Source organism: Podarcis bocagei (genome assembly GCF_964188305.1).
Source record: "Podarcis bocagei genome assembly, chromosome: 9".
Taxonomy (NCBI): Eukaryota; Metazoa; Chordata; class Lepidosauria; order Squamata; family Lacertidae; genus Podarcis; species Podarcis bocagei.
Genome location: NC_138134.1, coordinates 29363133 through 29384043, shown reverse-complemented (window position 1 = coordinate 29384043; position 20911 = coordinate 29363133). Strand labels below are relative to the sequence as shown.

At 38.6% G+C, this 20911-nt stretch overlaps 1 protein-coding gene across 27 annotated transcripts in view; it reads left to right on the top strand.

The window, feature by feature from the left end:
* The window catches only part of TENM3 (teneurin transmembrane protein 3), a 1319439-nt gene that overhangs the window by 1033026 nt on the left and 265502 nt on the right, over positions 1–20911 (top strand). For 15 of the 27 annotated variants that reach the window (XM_081208565.1, XM_081208576.1, XM_081208584.1 and 12 more), the window contains one exon: positions 9834–9926. The exons of the other annotated variants lie outside the window; for them this stretch is intronic. In XM_081208565.1, coding sequence (XP_081064691.1) covers positions 9834–9926 — 93 coding nt within the window. The remainder of the gene's footprint in view (positions 1–9833; positions 9927–20911) is intronic. 27 annotated transcript variants of the gene reach the window in all.

Sequence of the window (20911 nt, the reverse complement as noted above, 5' to 3'; positions counted from 1 at the left end):
TGATTGATTTATTATTACCTAATTTTATTTCCTGTCCAACAGACAGTTTATAGGTGTCTATTTTGATAACAGAAAATATTTTGATGTGGAGTCAGCAGAATAATGCTTCAATTTCTCAAATAACCCTGTTATCAGACTGTAATAATTTGGTTGACAATAATCTCATTTGTTCTGTGAATTAACTAATTTCCTTCTAGGGAAGTTATTGTCTTTAGATTTTGCTAGGAGTGTCCATTCTTAAAATCATGATAGCTCAATCAGTTGAGGTGGAGATACTCAATCTCAGAGTCATGGATTCAAGCTCCTGTTGAGTAATAGATTGTAAGAGGTTGCACTAGATGGTCCCTTTCAATTCTATGATTCTATATGTAGCTTTAGCTTTCTGATGGCTAGCTATCACCAGCATTTTGTATTAGCAATTGTAAGCTTCCTTTGCCTTTCAAACTGATTTCTTATTATTTTTGGTTTTAATATAGACCATGCACTTCGTGTGTGTGTGTGTGTGTGTGTGTGTGTGTGTGTGTGTGTGTGTGTGTTTAATGCAGTGTATTAAATGGACATTGTGTGGTGTCATTGTACTAGTTGCCACTGTAAATTCAAACTTAAAGGCCCATCATCCATGGCTCTTTGTCTGCTTTTTACCGATATTTTCAAGTTAATACATCTGTGAAGTACGTGCTTCCCCAGATTCACAATCAGATATCAAATGTACTGCCATTATAAGTCCCACTGCGTGGGAAGGAGAAATGAATGAAACTCATTAGAAAGTACTTTCAATATATTTTCTTCCCTAGTGCTCAAATCCATTTTTGTACTGTAGAAACCTTCCATAATGTTTAATGCTTGTCTGCTGTGCATGCTAGCAAATTTTATATTTGTCATCTTGTTCTAATTTAATGAAAGTGTAGTTGGCCATCTATTTTACAGAAGGCAGATCACATGTGCAGCTATAACCAAAATAAAGTATTTTCTTTTCTCTGTTCCACCATTTCTGGATATAAACAGCTTAAACACACAGACACATACACAGAGTTTGCATCTTGCCTTGTTGATTGAGAAAATATTATTGACTTTCTTTAATCTACTTTTTTTAAAAAAAGAAATTGTGACTGATCTTTAAGTGTGTGTTCCCAGTATTATTTAAATAACTCTGGAGATTTTCCAAAAGGGAAAATATGGCTGTTTTATAGTGTCACAAATTGATACTACTAATCTAACAAGTACAAAATAAAATAATAACAGAACATGAACTTTTGGAACAATAATACTGTCACATGAGAATCAAATTCCTAATAAAAAGCTGTGTAGATTCAGCAGCATGGCTTTTGTTCACCTAGATAAAGGTGCAGAAATGATTAACTAACTGAGTTGTAATGGCACCATATTGGGTACTAACACAGTTTAGCAGCACCATATTGTGTGCTGTTAAATAGGCTAGCCACATTTTGCATATCAAAGAAAATTAATATTAGTGACAATTCCTACTAATTTCAATATAGTTCTCTTAAAAGAGTGTAAAATGCTCTATTTATTAATAGACTACTTTTGAAGTTGAGCTGGAATTTACAAAATTTGATGCAGGCCTTATGGATGTGTGAGGACTTGTTTAGGGTTGTATAACCTCAGTTCTAGACTTGTTTTCTATGTGCATCAATTGGATGTGAAGTTCTTCCCAGTGAAGCCATAGAAATCGTCAAATCAGAGGATCAGGTCTTGGGAATGACACAAAACGATGCAATGGCTTAATTTCCCATTTGACTGACTTCCTTCAGGTTCCACATTTATTTATCTGCTTGAGATCATCACATTTTTCATCCTTCTGCCAGAAGGAATTCTGTCTTCTGATGGGACCTCTTTGGATATACAGCTAGAAGTGACCTCAAAAGGTTCTTCAGTCATCCTATCTCAGAAACTGAATCCACCTAAACAAGCACAACTAAAAGCTTGTTTAGCCTACTTCTAAAGACATCCACTGGTTTCCTTTGATCTGTGTATGTAAAGATGCCATACACAGAAAGATGAGACTGTCTATTAATCCATTTTTAAAATTCTTGCTTCAACAAGCTGTTGGCCTCCCCTCTCCATCCGTTACAGTCAATTCAAATAATCAACTGAGTTAAGCGTGTTACATAATGAGTGTGATTCAACAGTGGATATGTGCTGTCACCAGAGTTGCATATGTGTAGCACTTTAAGAAATAGCTGAACTGTCAACTGTGTGAGAAGAAAGGAAAGCAGACAAAGACTTAACCTTACTGCCTTTCCTAGCAATGACTCAACAGAATCAGTGTTTAAAGGACTACTAGCAGCCCTAGCTTTTGGGCCTGGAAAGAGCATCAGTATGCAACACCCATCTCTGTATGCAATTTTCTGTCCAGCTAGGGATATGCATACAGAAGCCGACTTCTGCCTGCATATAACATGTACCTTGATAAAGTAAATAGGTTTTTAATTCCTGAGAAGATAACAAATATGACTAGGATCATATAACCTTCAATCATAATATTATGATGATGTCTGGGAGAACTTGGAATGGGAGTGCTCAGTTTGGCTACAGTCGACTGCTGGAAGCTTTTGCTTTTTTCATCCATTCAGTTTGGTTTTACATATAGGCTTGTTACTAGTGGCTTGTGTCAGCTTAAAAATTGGCCAAGATCCAGATCTGCACAGTTGAGATTGTTGAAAATCTTTCATTTTACAAGCTAAGCATGCAGCAACTGCATAATTTTATATATCCTTACTTCTTCACATTTCCCCAACATTATATTTTGGCTATGCACCTGAGGTGTTTTTTCCCCATTTAATTTTTCTCTTCCCACAGTGATGACAGTGTACACTATAGACAAGTATTTCCTGGTAAGAGAGTATCTCTAGTATTGCTTACAAATAGACCACATTTATAGGAGATCACGCCTATAGTGATAGAACTTTCTCTCTCCCTCATCTCTCTCCTCCATCTCCATATCTAAAACAGAATATTGACTCCATAACAAAAAAAACTTTAAAAAATAAATTTCTAATATTAGTGAGCTATCATCTAAAATGGGTATGTACAATACAAGAATAACCAAATTTCTCAGATAAGTTCCTTGAATCTTTATTATAAGCTAGTCAGCTGTATCTAACAAACTAATACATGCCATTTTTAGAATTGAACTCCATAAACTCTGGGCTTTAGTAGCTGCTAGTAAAAGTTTACTCTTTTGTGTTTTCTTGTGACAGATTTGATCAGCCTTTTTCCTTTTAGAATACATGTTTTTAATTCTAGCTCGGAATATTTATATAGTTCACTGTTCTCACTTGGATTACTTTTGTCAGGCACTGTATATTTACTTGCACATTGGTGCAGGCTGCATTTTCCAGCCATTCTGTTACTCAGAGAAATGTTCAACACCTGGCAAAATCAGGCTGTTGTGTAGAATTACTTCTGAAAGGTTTATATGGAGCTTTGAATGCATAATTTGTGTGCCACGTTGGTATCCCTTACAAAATGTTCTATTGCTGTTGAAAAACAAAGAATTGAAGGCCTAAGATACGACTTCTGAGAAATATAAATGCAAAGCAACACTCACATGATTGTATAGAGTGTAACTGACCCATGACGGTCAGCATGATGTTGTGATGCAGGAAAATATTACAGCTAGAACATTCTGGCTTCTGTTCCACTTGACTTTGAATATATTATCTCTTAGCTCTATCAGCTTTGAATTTTGTTGCTTCTGATGGATTACTGATGAACTTGTATTCACAGTTATTCCAGGGCTTCTTTGAGACCCTGCCTTTTATGTATGGAAGGCAATTTGTAAATGCTGAAACTTCCTACTTTTTCTCAGTGAAATGAGACTTTCTTGTTTTCTGGAAACATTTGAAATTCTGCTTTGAAGCATACTGATTTTAATATTCTGCACATGTTTTGTTGACAACAGTAAAGGAAAATATTATCTGGTCCTGTCAATAGGCTCAAACCACTTTCACTGGGCACTTTCACAAGACAGTTTGTTGTGGACATGGTGCAGCTATTCATGTTTGCACGTTTTTCAGTATCCGCATGACATTGTCATCTGCAAAACACTATCCTGTCCCATCCCCTCTCCCACTTAATCTGGCTTTACTATTTCCATGTTGTCAAGGCTGCCTCAGGTCCCAGCTCACAAAGGACCAACGCCAGTGTCTCTTTATATACAGAAACGTTTATTGTAGTTCATTCTCCGTTTCACATCCGAGGCGCGCAGCCTCACGTCCGTAACGCTAGACCGCCGAAGTCCCCTCTGAGTCAGTCCCTCCCCTGCACCAGTTTAATAAGCTTGCGCTGCTCCACCTCTTCCTTTCTCTCCTTTTCCGCAGGGTCTTCCTGCCCGCTGGGGTTTCGCCCCTCCTGGATTCCCCTGATGCTGAATCCCCAGACTGCTCTCCCTCCCTCCTGCGGGCTTTGGGACCTGGCTCCTCCTCCGGGCTCCCTGTTCTTCCGCGCGCCTGCACATTTGAACTTGGCGCGCGCGCCCAACTTCTAACCTTCCTTTTGACAGTTACGCTACTCCCCTCCGTGCTCCCCTCCCCTTCCGGGAGGATGGCTTGCTCTGACCTCCTCTCCTTTTCTGCTGCCGGAGCTGCTTCCCCTGTCACACTGGAACCTCCTCCCCCTTCGCTGCGCTCTGGGGGGGAAGCTGGTCCTGACTCCCAGCTGCCACTTTGGGATCCCCTGCTGACCCCTTGCCCTCGCTGCGTCCCCCCTGGGACTCCCCTTGTCCTGCCCACAGGCGCCCCCTCCTGGGAATCCTCAGATTCGCTGGAGAGGCTCATGGAATCCTCTGACCCACTGCCATCCTCTTCCTTGGCGTCCTGGGATTCTTCCCCATCGCTCTCCATCTCCTGCCTCCCCTGTGCCTCTGTCCCTGAACCCCTGACACATGTGTTTTTAAATAAATGATTTTATGCAGAAATGGTAAATCTGGTTTAAATGAGAAAATAAAATGAACATCATTTTATGAGGCTAGTGTCATGTGGACACTACAGAAAACTTGCATGCATCAGCAGCACTATGTCCACAATGAACTGTTATGAAGAGATACCCACTATGCCTTAAAAGGGTGTATGTGTGAAACCAATATTTGGTTTAAAGCCAGAGAGTTATATTATTGCACATTTAGTCCATTGAGCTATCTCACACAGAGCTGATATTTCTGTATATATTTAACTTAACAGCATAGTAAAACTGGAAATCTGGAGCCCTTTTACCTTAAATAAACAGTATGTTCTGAGTGTAATAGAAAAAGGATTAATAGATCCCACAACCACAAAAAAGTCAAGAAACTGAGCACCATTCAAGATTTCTTTCGTATACGAGTGAATGTCTGAGTGCTCCCTTAGCTGTCACACCACATGAAACAGAACAACAGACACACTTCCAAGTTTCAGGACAGATCTGCCCATCATCCCTAATTCCCTTTCCCTCACCATTCAATACTGTTTGTAAGCATAGGGGGAAAGGTGACAAAATGAAGAATACCTGAAATTGTAGATTTCTCCAGACTAGGTAAAATTGCATTTTGCTCTCTCACCTCTATAGTGGGTCTCCAGCACCATCGCGTAGCATCCAGGTCATAGCAGTCTTTTACTTCAGTCTCAAGCACCTTTTTCTTCATAGATTCCTAGAATTGTAGAGTTGGAAGGGACCCCAAGGGTTCCCTCAGCAGTCACTGGAGGTGACATCTATTTTCCTAACTGCTGTAGACCTTAATGCTTATGGTAGTATTCACTGCTCAGACATTGAGCTGCCTTATTGTCTTCTTTTTAAATCTCAGCCCTATTGCTTGCTACTTGTTTTTGGTGTTGTTTTATTGTATCTTGGAATTGTCTGTCCAATAAAAAGGTATCCTAGGAGACAAGCAATAGAAAAGCTAGCAAGACCTACATACAGAAAAGGGGTTGGGTGTTCAACATAATTAAACATTGATTGTTATTAGACTACCCAACATCAGAGAGGATTGTTTTTTGCCAATATTGTAAGGTTTCTATTGGTGCAGAAGGTCTCAAAGAAAAACAAAACAAAAAGCAAAGTAACTAACTACTGAGTACCTTATTGTGTTGTGAATTCTTACTCTCCCTCCCTCCCCAATATGAATCTGATTTATATTGCTGCTTCCTGTCTGGGTTTGTCTGCTGTCTAGTGCTGAGTTTACTTTGCCACTATGAGGTCAGTATATAAAGATTTAACACAGATCTGATTTGGTTAGGCAATCCTTTCAGCTTTATTAAATCAACAACTAGGCAAATCCCTAATACAAAAAAATCCAGGCATGGATGATATCATAATTATCATATTCTAACACAATAAAGCAAAACTATATGACTTAATTGAGTGGAACTCTACCAAACCCTTTCTTTGATTGATAAATCAGGTTATGTCTGATATCATAAAAGGAAGTCTCAGATCTATACTCATTAGCAAACCACACCATCCTCTTCCTTCCCCCACCAATGTAACCTTTGCTCATTTCTTATCTAGTTTTCTGCAATGCTTCATGTTGAATCTTTCTAGTATTAAAACCATTTTAGAATAAATGTGCACACTGCTATCACCAGACTTTAAACAGTAAGGGCCTCCTGCCTGCCTTAGCCCAAGTATAGTACAGCTGAAAGTACCCAACACTTTAAGGCAGAGAAATGTAAACTATGTCAGTAAATATTCTGGGTTGTATCCAACCCATCTGGTTATATTCAGACCCACTGAAATTAATGGGCATGACTAACTTAGTCCCATCAATATCGACTCGATGGCCCTTGTGGTCTCTTCCAACTCTATGATTCTATGATTCTATGATTCTATGAATAGGTCTCCTTTGAGTAAAACCTACTTGGCTACAACCCTGTATTTGCAATAATAGCAATACATTGCAGGTACCAGTTCATTGTGCAATCAACACACGCACCGTGCATATCCTTAGTTGAGAAGATGGTTACTGCAAAATGTATATCTAAAATAATATATAAAAATACTTACAGTTCAATAGAAGAGAGTGTTTCAAATAATATCAAAATATAACTCTGGTTATAACTCAAGAGCTGGGTGCTAAATGTGAACATCTGGAGGTGGGAAACTAAGGGACACTGGAGTTTGGTCAGGTGTTGTCTGTGTGAGACCATTCAGTTATTTCTCTTGTAGCAATATAGCCACACAGTCGGGCTATGTTTTATCTTAAACTCATACTGAAGCCATGAACTAGGAGATCTATATTTAACTTCTATTCTGCTTCTCTGGAGACACTTGCCAGATGTTGGTCTCTGGGTTAAAGCTACTTATTCTCACCACAGACTTTTGTAGGTTAGAAATTACCATGAGCATTTGTTTTAGTAACATTATATTTTTCCTATAGCCTGCATGTCTTTGGTCAGGTTTCTCAGTATTTATATCTTAGAAATTAAGCTCCGTCTCTCTGCCGTATGTTTTCCCCGCTGTCTCAGGCTAAATAGTATTGCATGTGTAGAACACAATCACCAGCACAGGCCTCTGTTTCCCAGTTAGTAAATCACTAGACAAGGGGTTTCCTGAATGAAGGGAAATGCTGATTTTGAAAGTACTTGGAGATGGAGGGGTTTGTGAGTGCTGGATGTGCTGAATCAGTGATCCAACACCCTCAAGATGCATGGAAAAATTCACAATCTGCTTGCTAAGAGCTGCTTGTAGAAAACTAGAAGTGTTGAGATGATTCTTAATACTGAGCATGTCTCCAAACTTAAGCCACTGGAATGTTATCTTCACTGATAACTCTATTGCTTACTGAAGCATTTGAGTCAATTACTGTATAACAGGAATTGTACATACCTTGAACCTGCTTATAAACTTTACAGGTTATGTATGTCACTAAAGTCTTAAAACCAGGACTGAGCAAAATAATCAGTCAACAGAAAATTTGGGGATGGAATTTGGTCTTTGTGGGGTAGGAAAACCCCTTGGAAAAAACTACTCAATTTACTTCCAGATTTGTTTCTTCTATGCCTGCTACAGCCACAATAATCACTACTATTTTGCTGGAAGATCAGGAGAGTTGTCTGGTTGCCCAGGCAATGTGTAGATGCTGTCCTGTCTTCCAGCACTGAATGGTTGGGTGGGGGGTTATTCAGTGTCAGGGGAAAACCTCTAGCTCCCTTCATGCATTGATTAAAATAGGGGTGCAACTTTGCTGCCTGCAAACAAGGTTCCAAAGTAAAGTAAGCAAGTTAGTTTCAGTTCACCTCTACTTAAGAATAACTGCACATTCTGTAGGTTATTGGCTAAAACGTGACCCAGAGAAATCCAAGAAAGTGTTGGGTTAACACTTGACCCCACCATTCATTGAATGCCTGTTCCCCTTAAGGGCAAGTATCTGCTGCAGCTCCAGCTTCAGTGTATTGTAATGAGCTTGCGTATTCTGAGCATGACCTTTGAAGCCACTTGGAGCATTCCAAAGCGGGATGGTGGGATTAAGTTTCAATGCTGACTGAAGAGTGTCAGTACCTAGCCAGCTTCCCAGAAAAGCCTGTGGAAAGCCTTTTAGGGAGGGTGCTCAAAGCTGGTGGGAATCTTTCACCAGACATTCAGCTTAGGCAATTGGAAGAAGAAAGTGGAGCCAGGGTGCACTCGAGGAGGCTGATAAGTGGAAGGAGGAGTTGGAAGAGTGGCTACAGATGAGAAACAGAGGAACTGAAGAGGAGCAGGGACTGGTTCCCAGTACCTAAGAGGGCAGTGTGTCATCAGCTGATCATCAGAATTCCACACTCTGCCTTATATTGAGCTCTGATCAGGCCTTGTTAGCTATTTTAGAGCACTAAAGAGGACTTAACCTTTTCTCAGGCGGCTTCTTATGGAAGCCATGCAAAGCCAGAAGAACTGGTATATGCTTCAACAAATGTACAGTGGTGCCTCGCAAGACAAAATTAATCCGTGCTGCGAGTCTCTTCGTCTTGCGGTTTTTTCGTCTTGCGAAGCACGGCTATTAGCGGCTTAGCGGCTTTAAGAAAAAGGAAACAAACTCGCAAGAACTCGCAAGACGTTTTGTCTTGCGAAGCAAGCCCATAGGGAAATTCGTCTTGCGGAACGACTCAAAAAACGGAAAACTCTTTCGTCTTGCGCGTTTTTCGTCTTGCGAGGCATTCGTCTTGCAAGGTACCACTGTAGTGGCAGCCTGATGGATAGGAGGTGCTCTGACAACCCTCTTCCCCCTTATGAATTCACTCTCTGCAATTCTTTACCAGTCCTGCATTATTTGTAATGAGTCTATGTTTTCCCACCCCTGTCATTTAGATACTGGGCGTATTTTAATCAACTGAAGAGAATTTTATTATTGCATTAAGTATGGACAAGGACTTATTCTAAGCCTGTAAAAGGGATGGTGTTAATCATTAATCCTTTCTTCTGAAATATAGTTATGGTCTTCATTGACTAAAGGGTGTGGGAATGTATGAGATTATTTGCAATAAATAAAATATTGTACATTTGTTTTAGAATATCTCTTACTGCTGTAACTTATAGGTTGCCTCAGGCATATTGCATTGTGGCAAATCTCTTTTTATTTGTTAATACTAAGGGCACAAACAATATGTTGTATATAAAACATAGTAACAGACTGCTTTTTTTATTCTGTTTGAACCAAAATCCAATGTGTTGGCCTAAATTTTGCAAGAGTGTGTCAGTGTGGGTGTGTAAATATAATGGAATAAATGGATGTGGGATTATAGCTACAATTTTATCTTTCTTGCCAGGATTCCATGAGGAACGAGTACTTTTAAAATGCCTTCAGTTTCCAAGAAGGTTCAGCCCCTCTAAATGCAACTTTGATGTTGTGATTTTCTCTACAGGGACTGCTGCTCAGCCCACCCTATGTTGGAACACTGAATATCATGATGAGGATCTGATCCTGAATGGAGATACTGAATGCTACCAAAATACAAGTAAATAAAAGTAAAAGTAATAACATAATAATGACAGAGAAATGCTGCTTCACAAGTTTACCCAGTAAACTCAAATTATTTTTATGGAGAAAAAATGGGTTTATGCACAAAAACATACCGTTAAGCATTTTACAACAATGACCTATTGCATTCATTCCTCTTGTGAGGAACATGTGCCAAGTAATTATAGTAGTTGTCTTGTAAAGTACAGGGCCAGATATAATCCAAAGCTACACTTCGATCTCACGATCAGCATTCTTGAATTATAGCACCATTGACTGAACAGAAGCTGATAATTTGACTTTGATATCTAGGTTATACAACACTTATGGAATTTGCCATATATATCCTTAACTACCTTCATTAAAGGAACAAAAGTAATGAACACTTGAAGGGCATGGCTATGGTGTACTGGAAGAAGTTGCTGCATTTAATGCTAGTTAGTTAGTTCTCAGCTGGACTACCACAATATGTGTGTGTTTTTGTGTGTGTTTAGAAGTGAAGCTACAGGTGAGTGAAACATATATTATTACTGCATTGCAGTGGTTTGGACTAGATGACCCTTGGAGTCCCTTCAAACTCTACAATTCTATGATTCTATATAGGGTTCAGAGTACAAATCTCAACTTTGAAAGAACAGAGTCTGTTTAGGCTGGAGAAAAAAGGATTAAGAATGGATATGATAAACAGTTTAAATACTGCACATATAGCCAAAAACTTGTGGGAGAATGAGAAATAACAGGAACTGTTGTCCTGGGATATATAGAGGACAATGTAGTTGAGAGGTGCCGCTCTATATGTCAAAGAGCAAAATAAATTCATAAATTAGAAATCTTAGAAGAAACAAGATGTTTGGATTGAATTATCCAAGCAAATAATAATATAGTGCTAAGGACATATTACTCTTCACCCTTTTCAGGGGCTTTCTCCTTAGCAGAAACTATGCATGTAGCATCAGCTTCCTGCCAAAGACTTTGGGACTTGTCGTTCTAGTACCTGGAGAGAAAGGGTGCTGTTCCAGGACTTGGGAATGCTTGAACCTGCTTTCCACTGCCTCAGAGTATGTTTCTTGGCCTTGAAACAGAGGAAGGGAAGGTTATGCATTCATACCAGTGCTCTATACTTGTGGATATGCAATTACAGGAAAAACGTGCAAAATACACTTTTTCACTTGGCCTTTGAGTCATTGTGAGGATGTTAACAACTTGGTTTAGTGAACTGTCCATTAGAAGTATTTTCTTTCCGCTTTAGTTTTTCATTATTTTGCTATATTGATTTTAGTTTTGGTTATTATTATTTTTGTATATCTTTTAGTAAACTACTCTGTGGTGCTAATATGAAGAGTGCAATAAAAATGAGATAATAAACAATAATAATGAAAAATGCATTACATGGTTGATTATAAGGCCTAAACATTGGTCTGCATAGAGAGTGTCTCTAAATGATTTTATGATGCTGTATTTGTTTTTTAAGTTTCCTTTTAGCAGTAATACTTATTTTCTGTCAGTTCATCAACATAGTCCTCACAGTAAAAAAACATTGTATGTTTGGCAGATGTGGCCAATCTGTGCCCCTCCTGAATGACAACTCCCATCATTCCACTGGCCATGCCAACTGGGTCTCATGAGAGTTGTAGTTCAGCAACACCTGGAGGACCAAAGGTTAACTACCCCTCGAGGCTTAATTGATAACAATCTGCCTCCCTTGCCCCATGCCCCCAACTGAAAAAAATATTACATGTTCATTATCATAGCCTTATTCCAGTGTTTCTTCAAAAATCTGAATTCTCCCTAATGTTGAATGAAAATATGAAAGTTATCCGCAAAAACTGGTGTTGTATTATAAAACCACATTTGTATCAAAACAAACTATAGGAATGTTCAGTTTCAACCACTGAATCATAAAATTGCAGAGTTGGAAGGGATCCCGAGGGTCATCTAGTCCAACCCCCTGCAATGCAGGAATCTCAATTAGCTAATAATAATAATAATAATAATAATAATAATAATAATAATAATAATAATAATGTATTATTTGTACCCCGCCCATCTGGCTGGGTTTCCCCAGCCACTCTGGGCGGCTTCCATAGAAACCAAAAATACACTAAAATATCACACATTAAAAACTTCCCTTAAGATGTCTGGGCGGCTCCCAATCAGTGTTAAAAACAGTACAGCGTTACATATTAAAAACTTCCCTGAACAGGGCTGCCTTAAGATGTCTTCTGAATGTCAGGTAGTTGTTTATCGCTTTGACATCTGATGGGAGGGCATTCCATAGGGCGGGCGCCACTACCGAGAAGGCCCTCTGCCTGGTTCCCTGTAGCTTTGCTTCTCGCAATGAGAGAACCGCCAGAAGGCCCTCGGCGCTGGACCTCAGGGTCCGGGCAGAATGATGGGGGTGGAGACGCTCCTTCAGGTATACATGACAGATGGTCATCCATCCTCTGCTTAAATGTATTAATATTTATGTCCTGCTTTTTCCAGTAAGAAAGTTAGGGAAATAGGGTAATTATTAGCTTCCAACTGAAGAAAGGTTTTTCCTGCCAAGTAAACTTGTAGCAATCTATTTCCACCAAGCTTCTTTATATTACTTAAGGGAGAGAGGAGAATGAAAAATTTGGAACAATTTAACTGTAGTATTGAAACACAATATGACCTTAAACAGTCTTTCTAATTTTGTTCTGTTCATTATCAAGAAATGGTAATTTAAATTACTTTAAACCCATTATAATTTGAATAATTACAATTTATTAATAATTGTGTGATTGGATTTTAAATGCACAATACAATCACAAATAATCTTGTTGAATTAAGAAACTTAAAGTGAACTAGAAACAACCCTAATACAGCTGGATCATTGCTCAACTTTGACATTAGAGCTCTATAATAGGTTCATAGGAATTCAAAAGCATAAAGGGGAGAAAGACTGATATGGCAGCAGCTCTTTTTCTTTTATTCTTTTCATTTTTCATCTATGAGGTTACAATTTTTGCAGCTGGTCAGAAATATCATGTTCCCTACTGTCTCAAAAGACTGTACATGACTAATCTTAACCATGCTTCAAACTGAACATATAAGCAGCTGTTGAAAATACAGCAGGCATTATGAAAAAGTTTACCAATGTACCAACAAGCAGAAAGCACCTTCTTTTACAATGCCTGTTAATATATATTTGAAGCTATAAATTTGAGCACTGCAGACATTTGCATTTTGCGTCACATTAGTTGTATTTTTGTAGAAGTTTACCTAATGGACAAATTGATTACTGGTTTAATGGGCAATCATTCTGCAGAGCATTTAACAGAAGCATCTACTGAGATGGGCTTAGATTTTTGAGGTTGATGGTAGAGTTTTTACAGGACAGTCCCCAAAGGGTAGATGAGCTTTTGGAATAGCTGTAGCTAAGATAATATACTCGTAGATTAATATTTAAGTAATTACTTAAATTACTTAAATATTTACTTAAATTAATTACTTAAATATTTAAGTATTACTTATCCACACCATTCTGTATCTTAATCCTAATAGAATTCAGTCAACAAGAAATAGTTTTTCATTCTAATTATTGTGCCAATTTTTCAAGTTTACATAAATTAGTTGCAGCACAATATACAAATATAGTTTTGATACCTTACTGTACAACGTTCCATCTTAATGCTTAACAATTGACTTACTGTTGTTATAAACCACTGACTCCTGTGGCATCTTTAAAGACTTTATTTATTGTGGCATGAACCACTGCCAAACAGTAGGACATACTATGTGGACCACCGGTTCACATATTCTGTAAGTCTGTGCACTTGCAGGAGCGGTGCTGTTTTTGCTGAACACTGTATTGCAACTACTAGCCTCAGTGCATTGATCCCCTTCAAGCACACCAGGCAGTATGATCTGCAACGGTTCCCTGCCTCCAAGGTCTAGTGTCCCATAGAGGAAATAAATTCATGCAGAGCTACTTGCTCTGCTGATATGAGTCACCATATGCAGACGCTCTGGACTGTTATGTATACCTTTAAATCAGAATTAAAATATATTAAACTGCAGATATTTCCAAACATCTCTAATATACTTTACAAATTTGAAATCCTACTTTCTTTATTGGCTCGAGAGTCAACATTGTCAGAGTGATAAGACGACTCTGCAACCAAAAGTGCCATCAAGCTTGAAAACCTTTGTGGTCAGCATGCTTCATTTGGTAGTTTAAAGTGGCTTGCTCACCCTTTTATTTCTGAATTTAAAAGTGTTTAATTCCATAAGTTTGAAAAGAGTAAAAGTCCATTATTTCATGGGAGCAAATAGATTTGATGAGCATTTGAATATTTTGGGTCAGCACATTGGCATTTAAAATGCCGCCAATTAGTGCTGAAGGTTCAGAATTTAGCTCAAATGTAGACAATGACAAAAATAATGATAATTGGGACACAAATGAATAGCTCAGAAGACTTTCAGAAACATAATTTCTATCATAAGTCTGAGAAGGAGGGCTGGTAGTTGTCTTAAAGCTAATCCTAACCACAAAGGTTTGTATCCAAAATAGAATACAGATTTTTGCACAACAAAATGTTCTCCCCCTCTCCTCCCCTGTGTGCCCCATAAACCTGTACTAGGGGTTCCCCTAACGCTTCAGAACAAATTTAGGGAGGGCGTGGTGGGAAGAGAAGGGGGACGTTGATTGATTTATTGTGTTTATGACACTTTTCCCACAATGAACTGTTCTCCATGCAGCTTACAGCAAACATTCAAAACATCAAAATACAAAGCACTGGGAATATAAATAAACAAAATACTGAATTCAATACAGGAGTTAATAAACAAACATTGGCACGTAATTCAACACATCCCCAGATGCAATCTTTCCCCATTAATTGGTCTGAGAAGGGGCAAAACTATTAAAGAATCCTTAGATCGGATATTCTTCAACTGGAGACATCTCCTAATGCAGTTCAGGGCCATTCTAAATGTTGGCACTGCAGGGTCTTCCACATGTCACTTAACGTTAGAATTTCAGGGTCCACACTCTGGATGCATTTGAAAATTGAACTGTTCTTCAACTTGCCAATCACCACATGTCATGTATGGGATTATATGCCCGTGTAAGAAAAATGTATGTATGATAAGAATTCTGGATGCACCCTTGGTGCAACACTACATCGAATATGGCCATACAGATGAGGACATATGTTTTTGGTGTTACAGGCTTATACGCCACACCAGGATAACTTACCAGATGTTAAAAATATCTTTTTACAATTAGAGTCCAAGTGGATCTTCCACCTAGATACAGTTACTCCAAACGGCTGGAACTTTCATTTAGAATTGAGTTGTTTTCTGTGATCCCTTTTTATGATCCTTTAGTAGATCATCTTTGATGAAACAAGAGTATTGTCCTGCTTCTGGGCATCTCAAGGCATCTGATTGGCCACTTTGAGAACAGAATGCTGCACTAGATATGTATTTGATCTGATCCAGAAGAACGGTTCCTGCATTCTTACAAACTATTTCATCTGTTCCTGTGGCTATGTTGATACCATGTTCCATTCTGGGCAAGGGATCTTCTAATATTGCTCCCTTTCCCTTTCTACCTCTTTCCAGCAAGTTTTGTGGAGCCACCTTTTTGTCCTCTTAGTACCATACCTTCTGGTCCAAATTGCATTTATTTTTTACACTGATCCATCAGTCCGATGGTGGTATTGCCTACTATTTCAGTGTGCATTCTTCCTTGTATACATGTTCCCTACACGTTTCCATTGCAAAATTCTTATTACACGTACAGTAATAAAAAGGGAGGACTGCGTGCCATTACATGGATATGCCATTTATAATAATTGATCCTGCACTGGGACTTGATTCTGTTCTTGGGATAGGGGCTGTCATCTATCATATGTTCATACTTTTATGAGATAAACATGTAAATATTAATTACCGGCCAACCCCGTGTTTCTGTTACATTAATATAATGTAGTCACAATCCTATGCAATCCCAGCAATAAAGTAGAAAGCAAAACAGTAGCAACGGAAACAATATATAACATAGCAAATGCAAATATTTTTATAGTGTCTCGGGTAACTTTGTTGGCATTGGGCATTGATAACACTCCCACAATCAATTGAGACCTAGCAATGTGGATGGCAATCATGGCTGCCAGCAGCCACAGCTTGTACAGTTTTGCATTGAGATTTGAACTACTGGCATCACAAACTTGACAAGGAACAGGATATATGCAGGCCATTTGACAGATAAGTAGCCAAACAAGACAAGACAGGGACTGATGCTATGCTAATCACAACAGCCAACCAACTTCTAAGTAGGTGTTTTAATATATAACGCAAGAACTAATATTAATAGAAATAAAATCGCAATCTATCAATGTTAATTGAATTTTTACTCAAATATAAGTATGATCCTCAATTTACATATTTAACTTATACATTATTTTGATAAGTGACAAAGTATTAAATGAGATAAATTTAGCTAACTGAAAATTTCTTCTGTAGTAGTATGTGGAATAAGACACAATTTGTTCTGCTGAATATTACAGAAATGTTGGTCCCTTGTAAAAGTTGGCTTTCCTGAGTGCACTCCTATGGTTATGTTATTGTATATTCAAATGTGTCTTAAGAACCAGGCCCTTACTGTGACCAATGCCTAGAGAGAGTAGAGAAGTAAGACATGCTGGAGTGCTCAGGCTACTGCAAGTTTTCTCTGCTCTATTTAATGTTCTGCTGATAATTAGAACCAGACCTTTAAAGAATCAGACCTTTAAAGCAGCACTCAGTGTAATGGACCATTTTCATGTCCCTAGTCTGCAGTGTTCTTCTCTTGGCTTTTCAAAGTCCTGTCTTATCATACCTGTCAAGCTCCTTGAAGAGCAAACTGGAGAGGAATGAATCCATGAAGGATGCACCTCACAATGAAAGACATCTTGAAAATTCTGAGAAAGGAAGAAAAATAAATGTAAATGAAGGGGACCCACTCAAAAACGCATTCTGCAAATAAGGAAACTGAGTATTCTTGTACAGTCTTACTAACAGGTGGTGAGAGGAACAGTACAGGTCTGATTATTGTTGAGGCTATAAGATCACTCAGCAATGTTGTATTCTATGTTATTTTTTGGCACTGAGGCCTGGTGCAATGCAGTGATTCATGAAGGTAGGTGATGAGGCAGTTTTGCATACATCTGGTCTGGAATCTCTCGTTTAGGTATTATAATAGGTTACACAAAAAGAATGACAGTGAATACCTAAATATAATAAATGCCATTAGATTAACCATAATTACTTATGAAGTTTATTAGCTCTTATGCAGAGCAAAAATGATTTTTTTTGGTTTGTTTTTTGTTTTTGCACGTTCAGGCTGGTGACTAATCACTTTTATGTTTTGTTCTCAGAACAAAGGAGGGGTGTCTGCAATCTAATTAAGGTTGGTTTGGGCTTGGCTAGATAGATAGAATACGTTTGTATTAGTCATTCACCCATCTTTGGAACCCACTTGGGTTTCTGAGAACCCTTGCATAGAGCAGAATAGTAATGTGAAAACTGACACACAATTCACTGTGGCGACAGTTCCTAGGCTACTTATGCTGGAGTGTTGGCAATAAAGTCAGTAGAAATACAGTGTGCTAGTACTCATCCCATGATAATAAATGAACCAGATTGATGGTAAAAGGGAACACAAACTCATAAGGGAATAAAGGTAAAAACTAAAGGTAAATGTGGGACGCGGGTGGTGCTGTGGGTAAAACCTCAGCGCCTAGGACTTGCCGATCGCATGGTCGGCGGTTCGAATCCCCGCGGCGGGGTGCGCTCCCGTCGTTCGATCCCAGTGCCTGCCAACCTAGCAGTTTGAAAGCACCCCCGGGTGCAAGTAGATAAATAGGGACCGCTTACCAGCGGGAAGGTAAACTGCGTTCCGTGTGCTGCGCTGGCTCGCCAGATGCAGCTTGTCACGCTGGCCACGTGACCCGGAAGTGTCTGCGGACAGCGCTGGCTCCCGGCCTATAGAGTGAGATGAGCGCACAACCCTAGAGTCTGGCAAAACTGGCCCGTACGGGCAGGGGTACCTTTACCTTTACCTTAAAAGTAAATGACCCCCTGATGGTTAGGTCCAGTCAAAGGCAACTATGGGGTGTGTGATGGCTGTGTTCTACTGTGCCTCTGAATGCCAGTTGCTGGAAATCACAAGTTGGAGAGCACTGTTGCGATCAAGTCCTGCTTACTGTCTTCATTAGGTTCATCTTGGTAATGCCTGCCAATTACTGGCCCTCAATATTTTGTAAATTTGTGACATCAGGCCTCTTGCTGAGAAATAGCTACATTAAATTTCAAATCAATATTGTAATTATCAGTAAAGATTTTACTGATACCCATGTGTTCTATTTTTTTCCTTATAACTTTAAAAACGGAACCGAGTGACCTCCTTGTAGGATATCTACAAATTTGAAAACCTTCAGAACATAAACCTCAAGGAAAAGGCTAGCAGGCATGTATCTCAGGAAACATTTCGCCTCATTTATCCCCAATTAAGAAAAAGTAAACAGCAGGTTAGAATCAATAGCTTTGCCTTCTGCATAGACAGTATTAGGCTTTTAATGAGCAATGCAGAGGTTTTCCATCTGCCCCCAGTATTTGTTGTGGTTCTTTAATCTCATAATGTACCTGAGCTTCAGCTAAACATAGGTATCTCAGCTAAGTTGATTGAGGGTTTAGCCACACTTACTTTTCATCCTCACTTTCTAGGCACAGTCCACAATTTAAAGCTCTGTCCGAGCACCCCCTTTTCAGCTCCAGAATTTTCCCTGTGAAAACCCACTCTTTAAAGCTCACTTGGAGCAAACATCAATTTGTGGATAACCCAAAGCGACTTTGGTTCCGATTCAGCTTTAAAGAGTGGGTTTTCGTGGAGTGTTAGAAGTGTGGACCTCTGCCTGGAAAGAGCAGGGCAAAAGGTAAGTGTGGATAAGTCCTGAGATGAAGAACTTGCTTCCTATACATAACTACTTTAATGTACACATGTATCAGGTAGAAACAATGACCCAGTTCACACAGAACAGGCCAAACCGAACATGTATGTTCCTGTGTAAGGCATCATAGCCACTTTGCTCTTCCTCCAGTCCTCCTACTGTGAGCAAAGCTATGGGTTGGTTTAAGCATGTTGTTCAAAGTTGGGATCTGACACTTGGTCACTCTAGATAAACCATAGACAAACTTCTCCAAAGGTGTCCCACTGTCTAACAAATCTAAGCCCTCTTTCCCAGTGGCTCCATGTCATGCATTGAGACCCTGAAGTTCTGCCTCTCTAGCTAGCATTACATGTGGAATAAAGTAGAATTTCTAAAAATGCTTCCTTGCAGATTCTAGATTTCAGCATTTTAGATAGCAACATAAATTTGGCTTGCACAACTCAGTATTGTATTTTTCAATATTAGTTGGACTTCCTGTGTACCATACCATAGACTCCTTTCCTTTATCAGCCTCCCTAGATAGGTCATATATCTGTTTTCCTGATACTATTAATGACAATTCTGTCTTTGTTCCTTAAATTATGTCTTTGTTGCTGAAATTCTCTGACCTCATAACTAAGTTACGACTGCTGCCAGTAAAATTAATTATCATAAGATTTTTTTCCCCTCATTCACACTGATCAAGACTGTAAAATGTGCAATGTAAATTAGGGCATCAGTGAGTTCATGTCCCAAGAAACTAATTTAAAAATCCCCTCTGGATTTATTGTGAATTTCAAAATAGTCTCTTTTGATGCAGTGCTAGAGGTTCTAGGAGAATTATAGCCAAAGTAACTACTGTTTGGAAAATACAAGCAACGTGATTCCAAAATTAGGCAAATGTTTAATACAAAAGCATTGTTTGCTTCATATGTGAAGCTCAAATATCTTTTGAGTGTTTCTTGAAATATATATAATCAAACATGGTTGCTAAAGTGAGAGAAGCTTTTGTAATTTGAATGACTCTTCTGACCTGCTTGACATTTGCATTACAAACCAATATAAGCAACAACAGTAACAAAAACAAATAAAAATGTTAAGCTGTATGTAAGGAAATGACCTTTAGGCTTTGTCAAAACATTATATTGAATGTGTTATATTAGATGAAAGTGGAAACTATAGTTAATTGGAAATTTACTCATTTACTCACAGCCTGTGGCAAAAGGAGAAGGGAAGGGATTGCACACACAGGCAAAAGTTTTGTTCATACTTCTGTTTTGTAGGCCAGGTTTTGTTCATCTGATCACAACCTCTATGACAGAATTGGCCTTTGTTTCCTCCCTCTAATCTGGTAAATCAGTTTAAGTTTTGAATACGATTAGAGGCTTATCAGGCAAAACTTATAATATTGTGTTTTAGATTCTGATGGTCAGTAATGCAACAATTTTATTAATGGCCCACAAACATGTTTTTAAAATTGATTCTTTTCTAGAAGTGTGTGAACATTTAAAAATATGGAAAATTTAAAAATACATATAGGTAGACAAATTATGAATATTAATTCCAATATACTTCATTTGGTTGTGTAGATTTTTTTCTTTTCTTGTGCTTTATTTGGTTGAAAGACAAGAGATACTTTACTTTAAGGAAAACAAAACAAAAGGTCGAAAACCTGAATAAGAAATGGAAAAAACAGCCTATCTGTAATAGAGCTATGAAAGCCATCTCTGACTGAGGTGAGATGAAAGCATCCATGAAAATAGCCATAAAACAGTACTTTCATACATCATATTGAAATTATTTCAGTATTGTGCTTTATTAGATTAAAATCAAAGACCTGTTTGCATGTTTTAGAAAGTGTATGCTGCCCTCCACCATATACAAAGCAAGCCATGTTTGCATAAGTTTAATAAGTGCACTTTCTGCTAAAAAAATAAGGTGGAAGATAGTCTGTATATCCTGCATGTGGATCTTTGTAAATGAACGAATATGTGAGGAGAGGGGATAGTTGCTTTGCTCCTCCTCTGGATCTGCTACAGTAAAT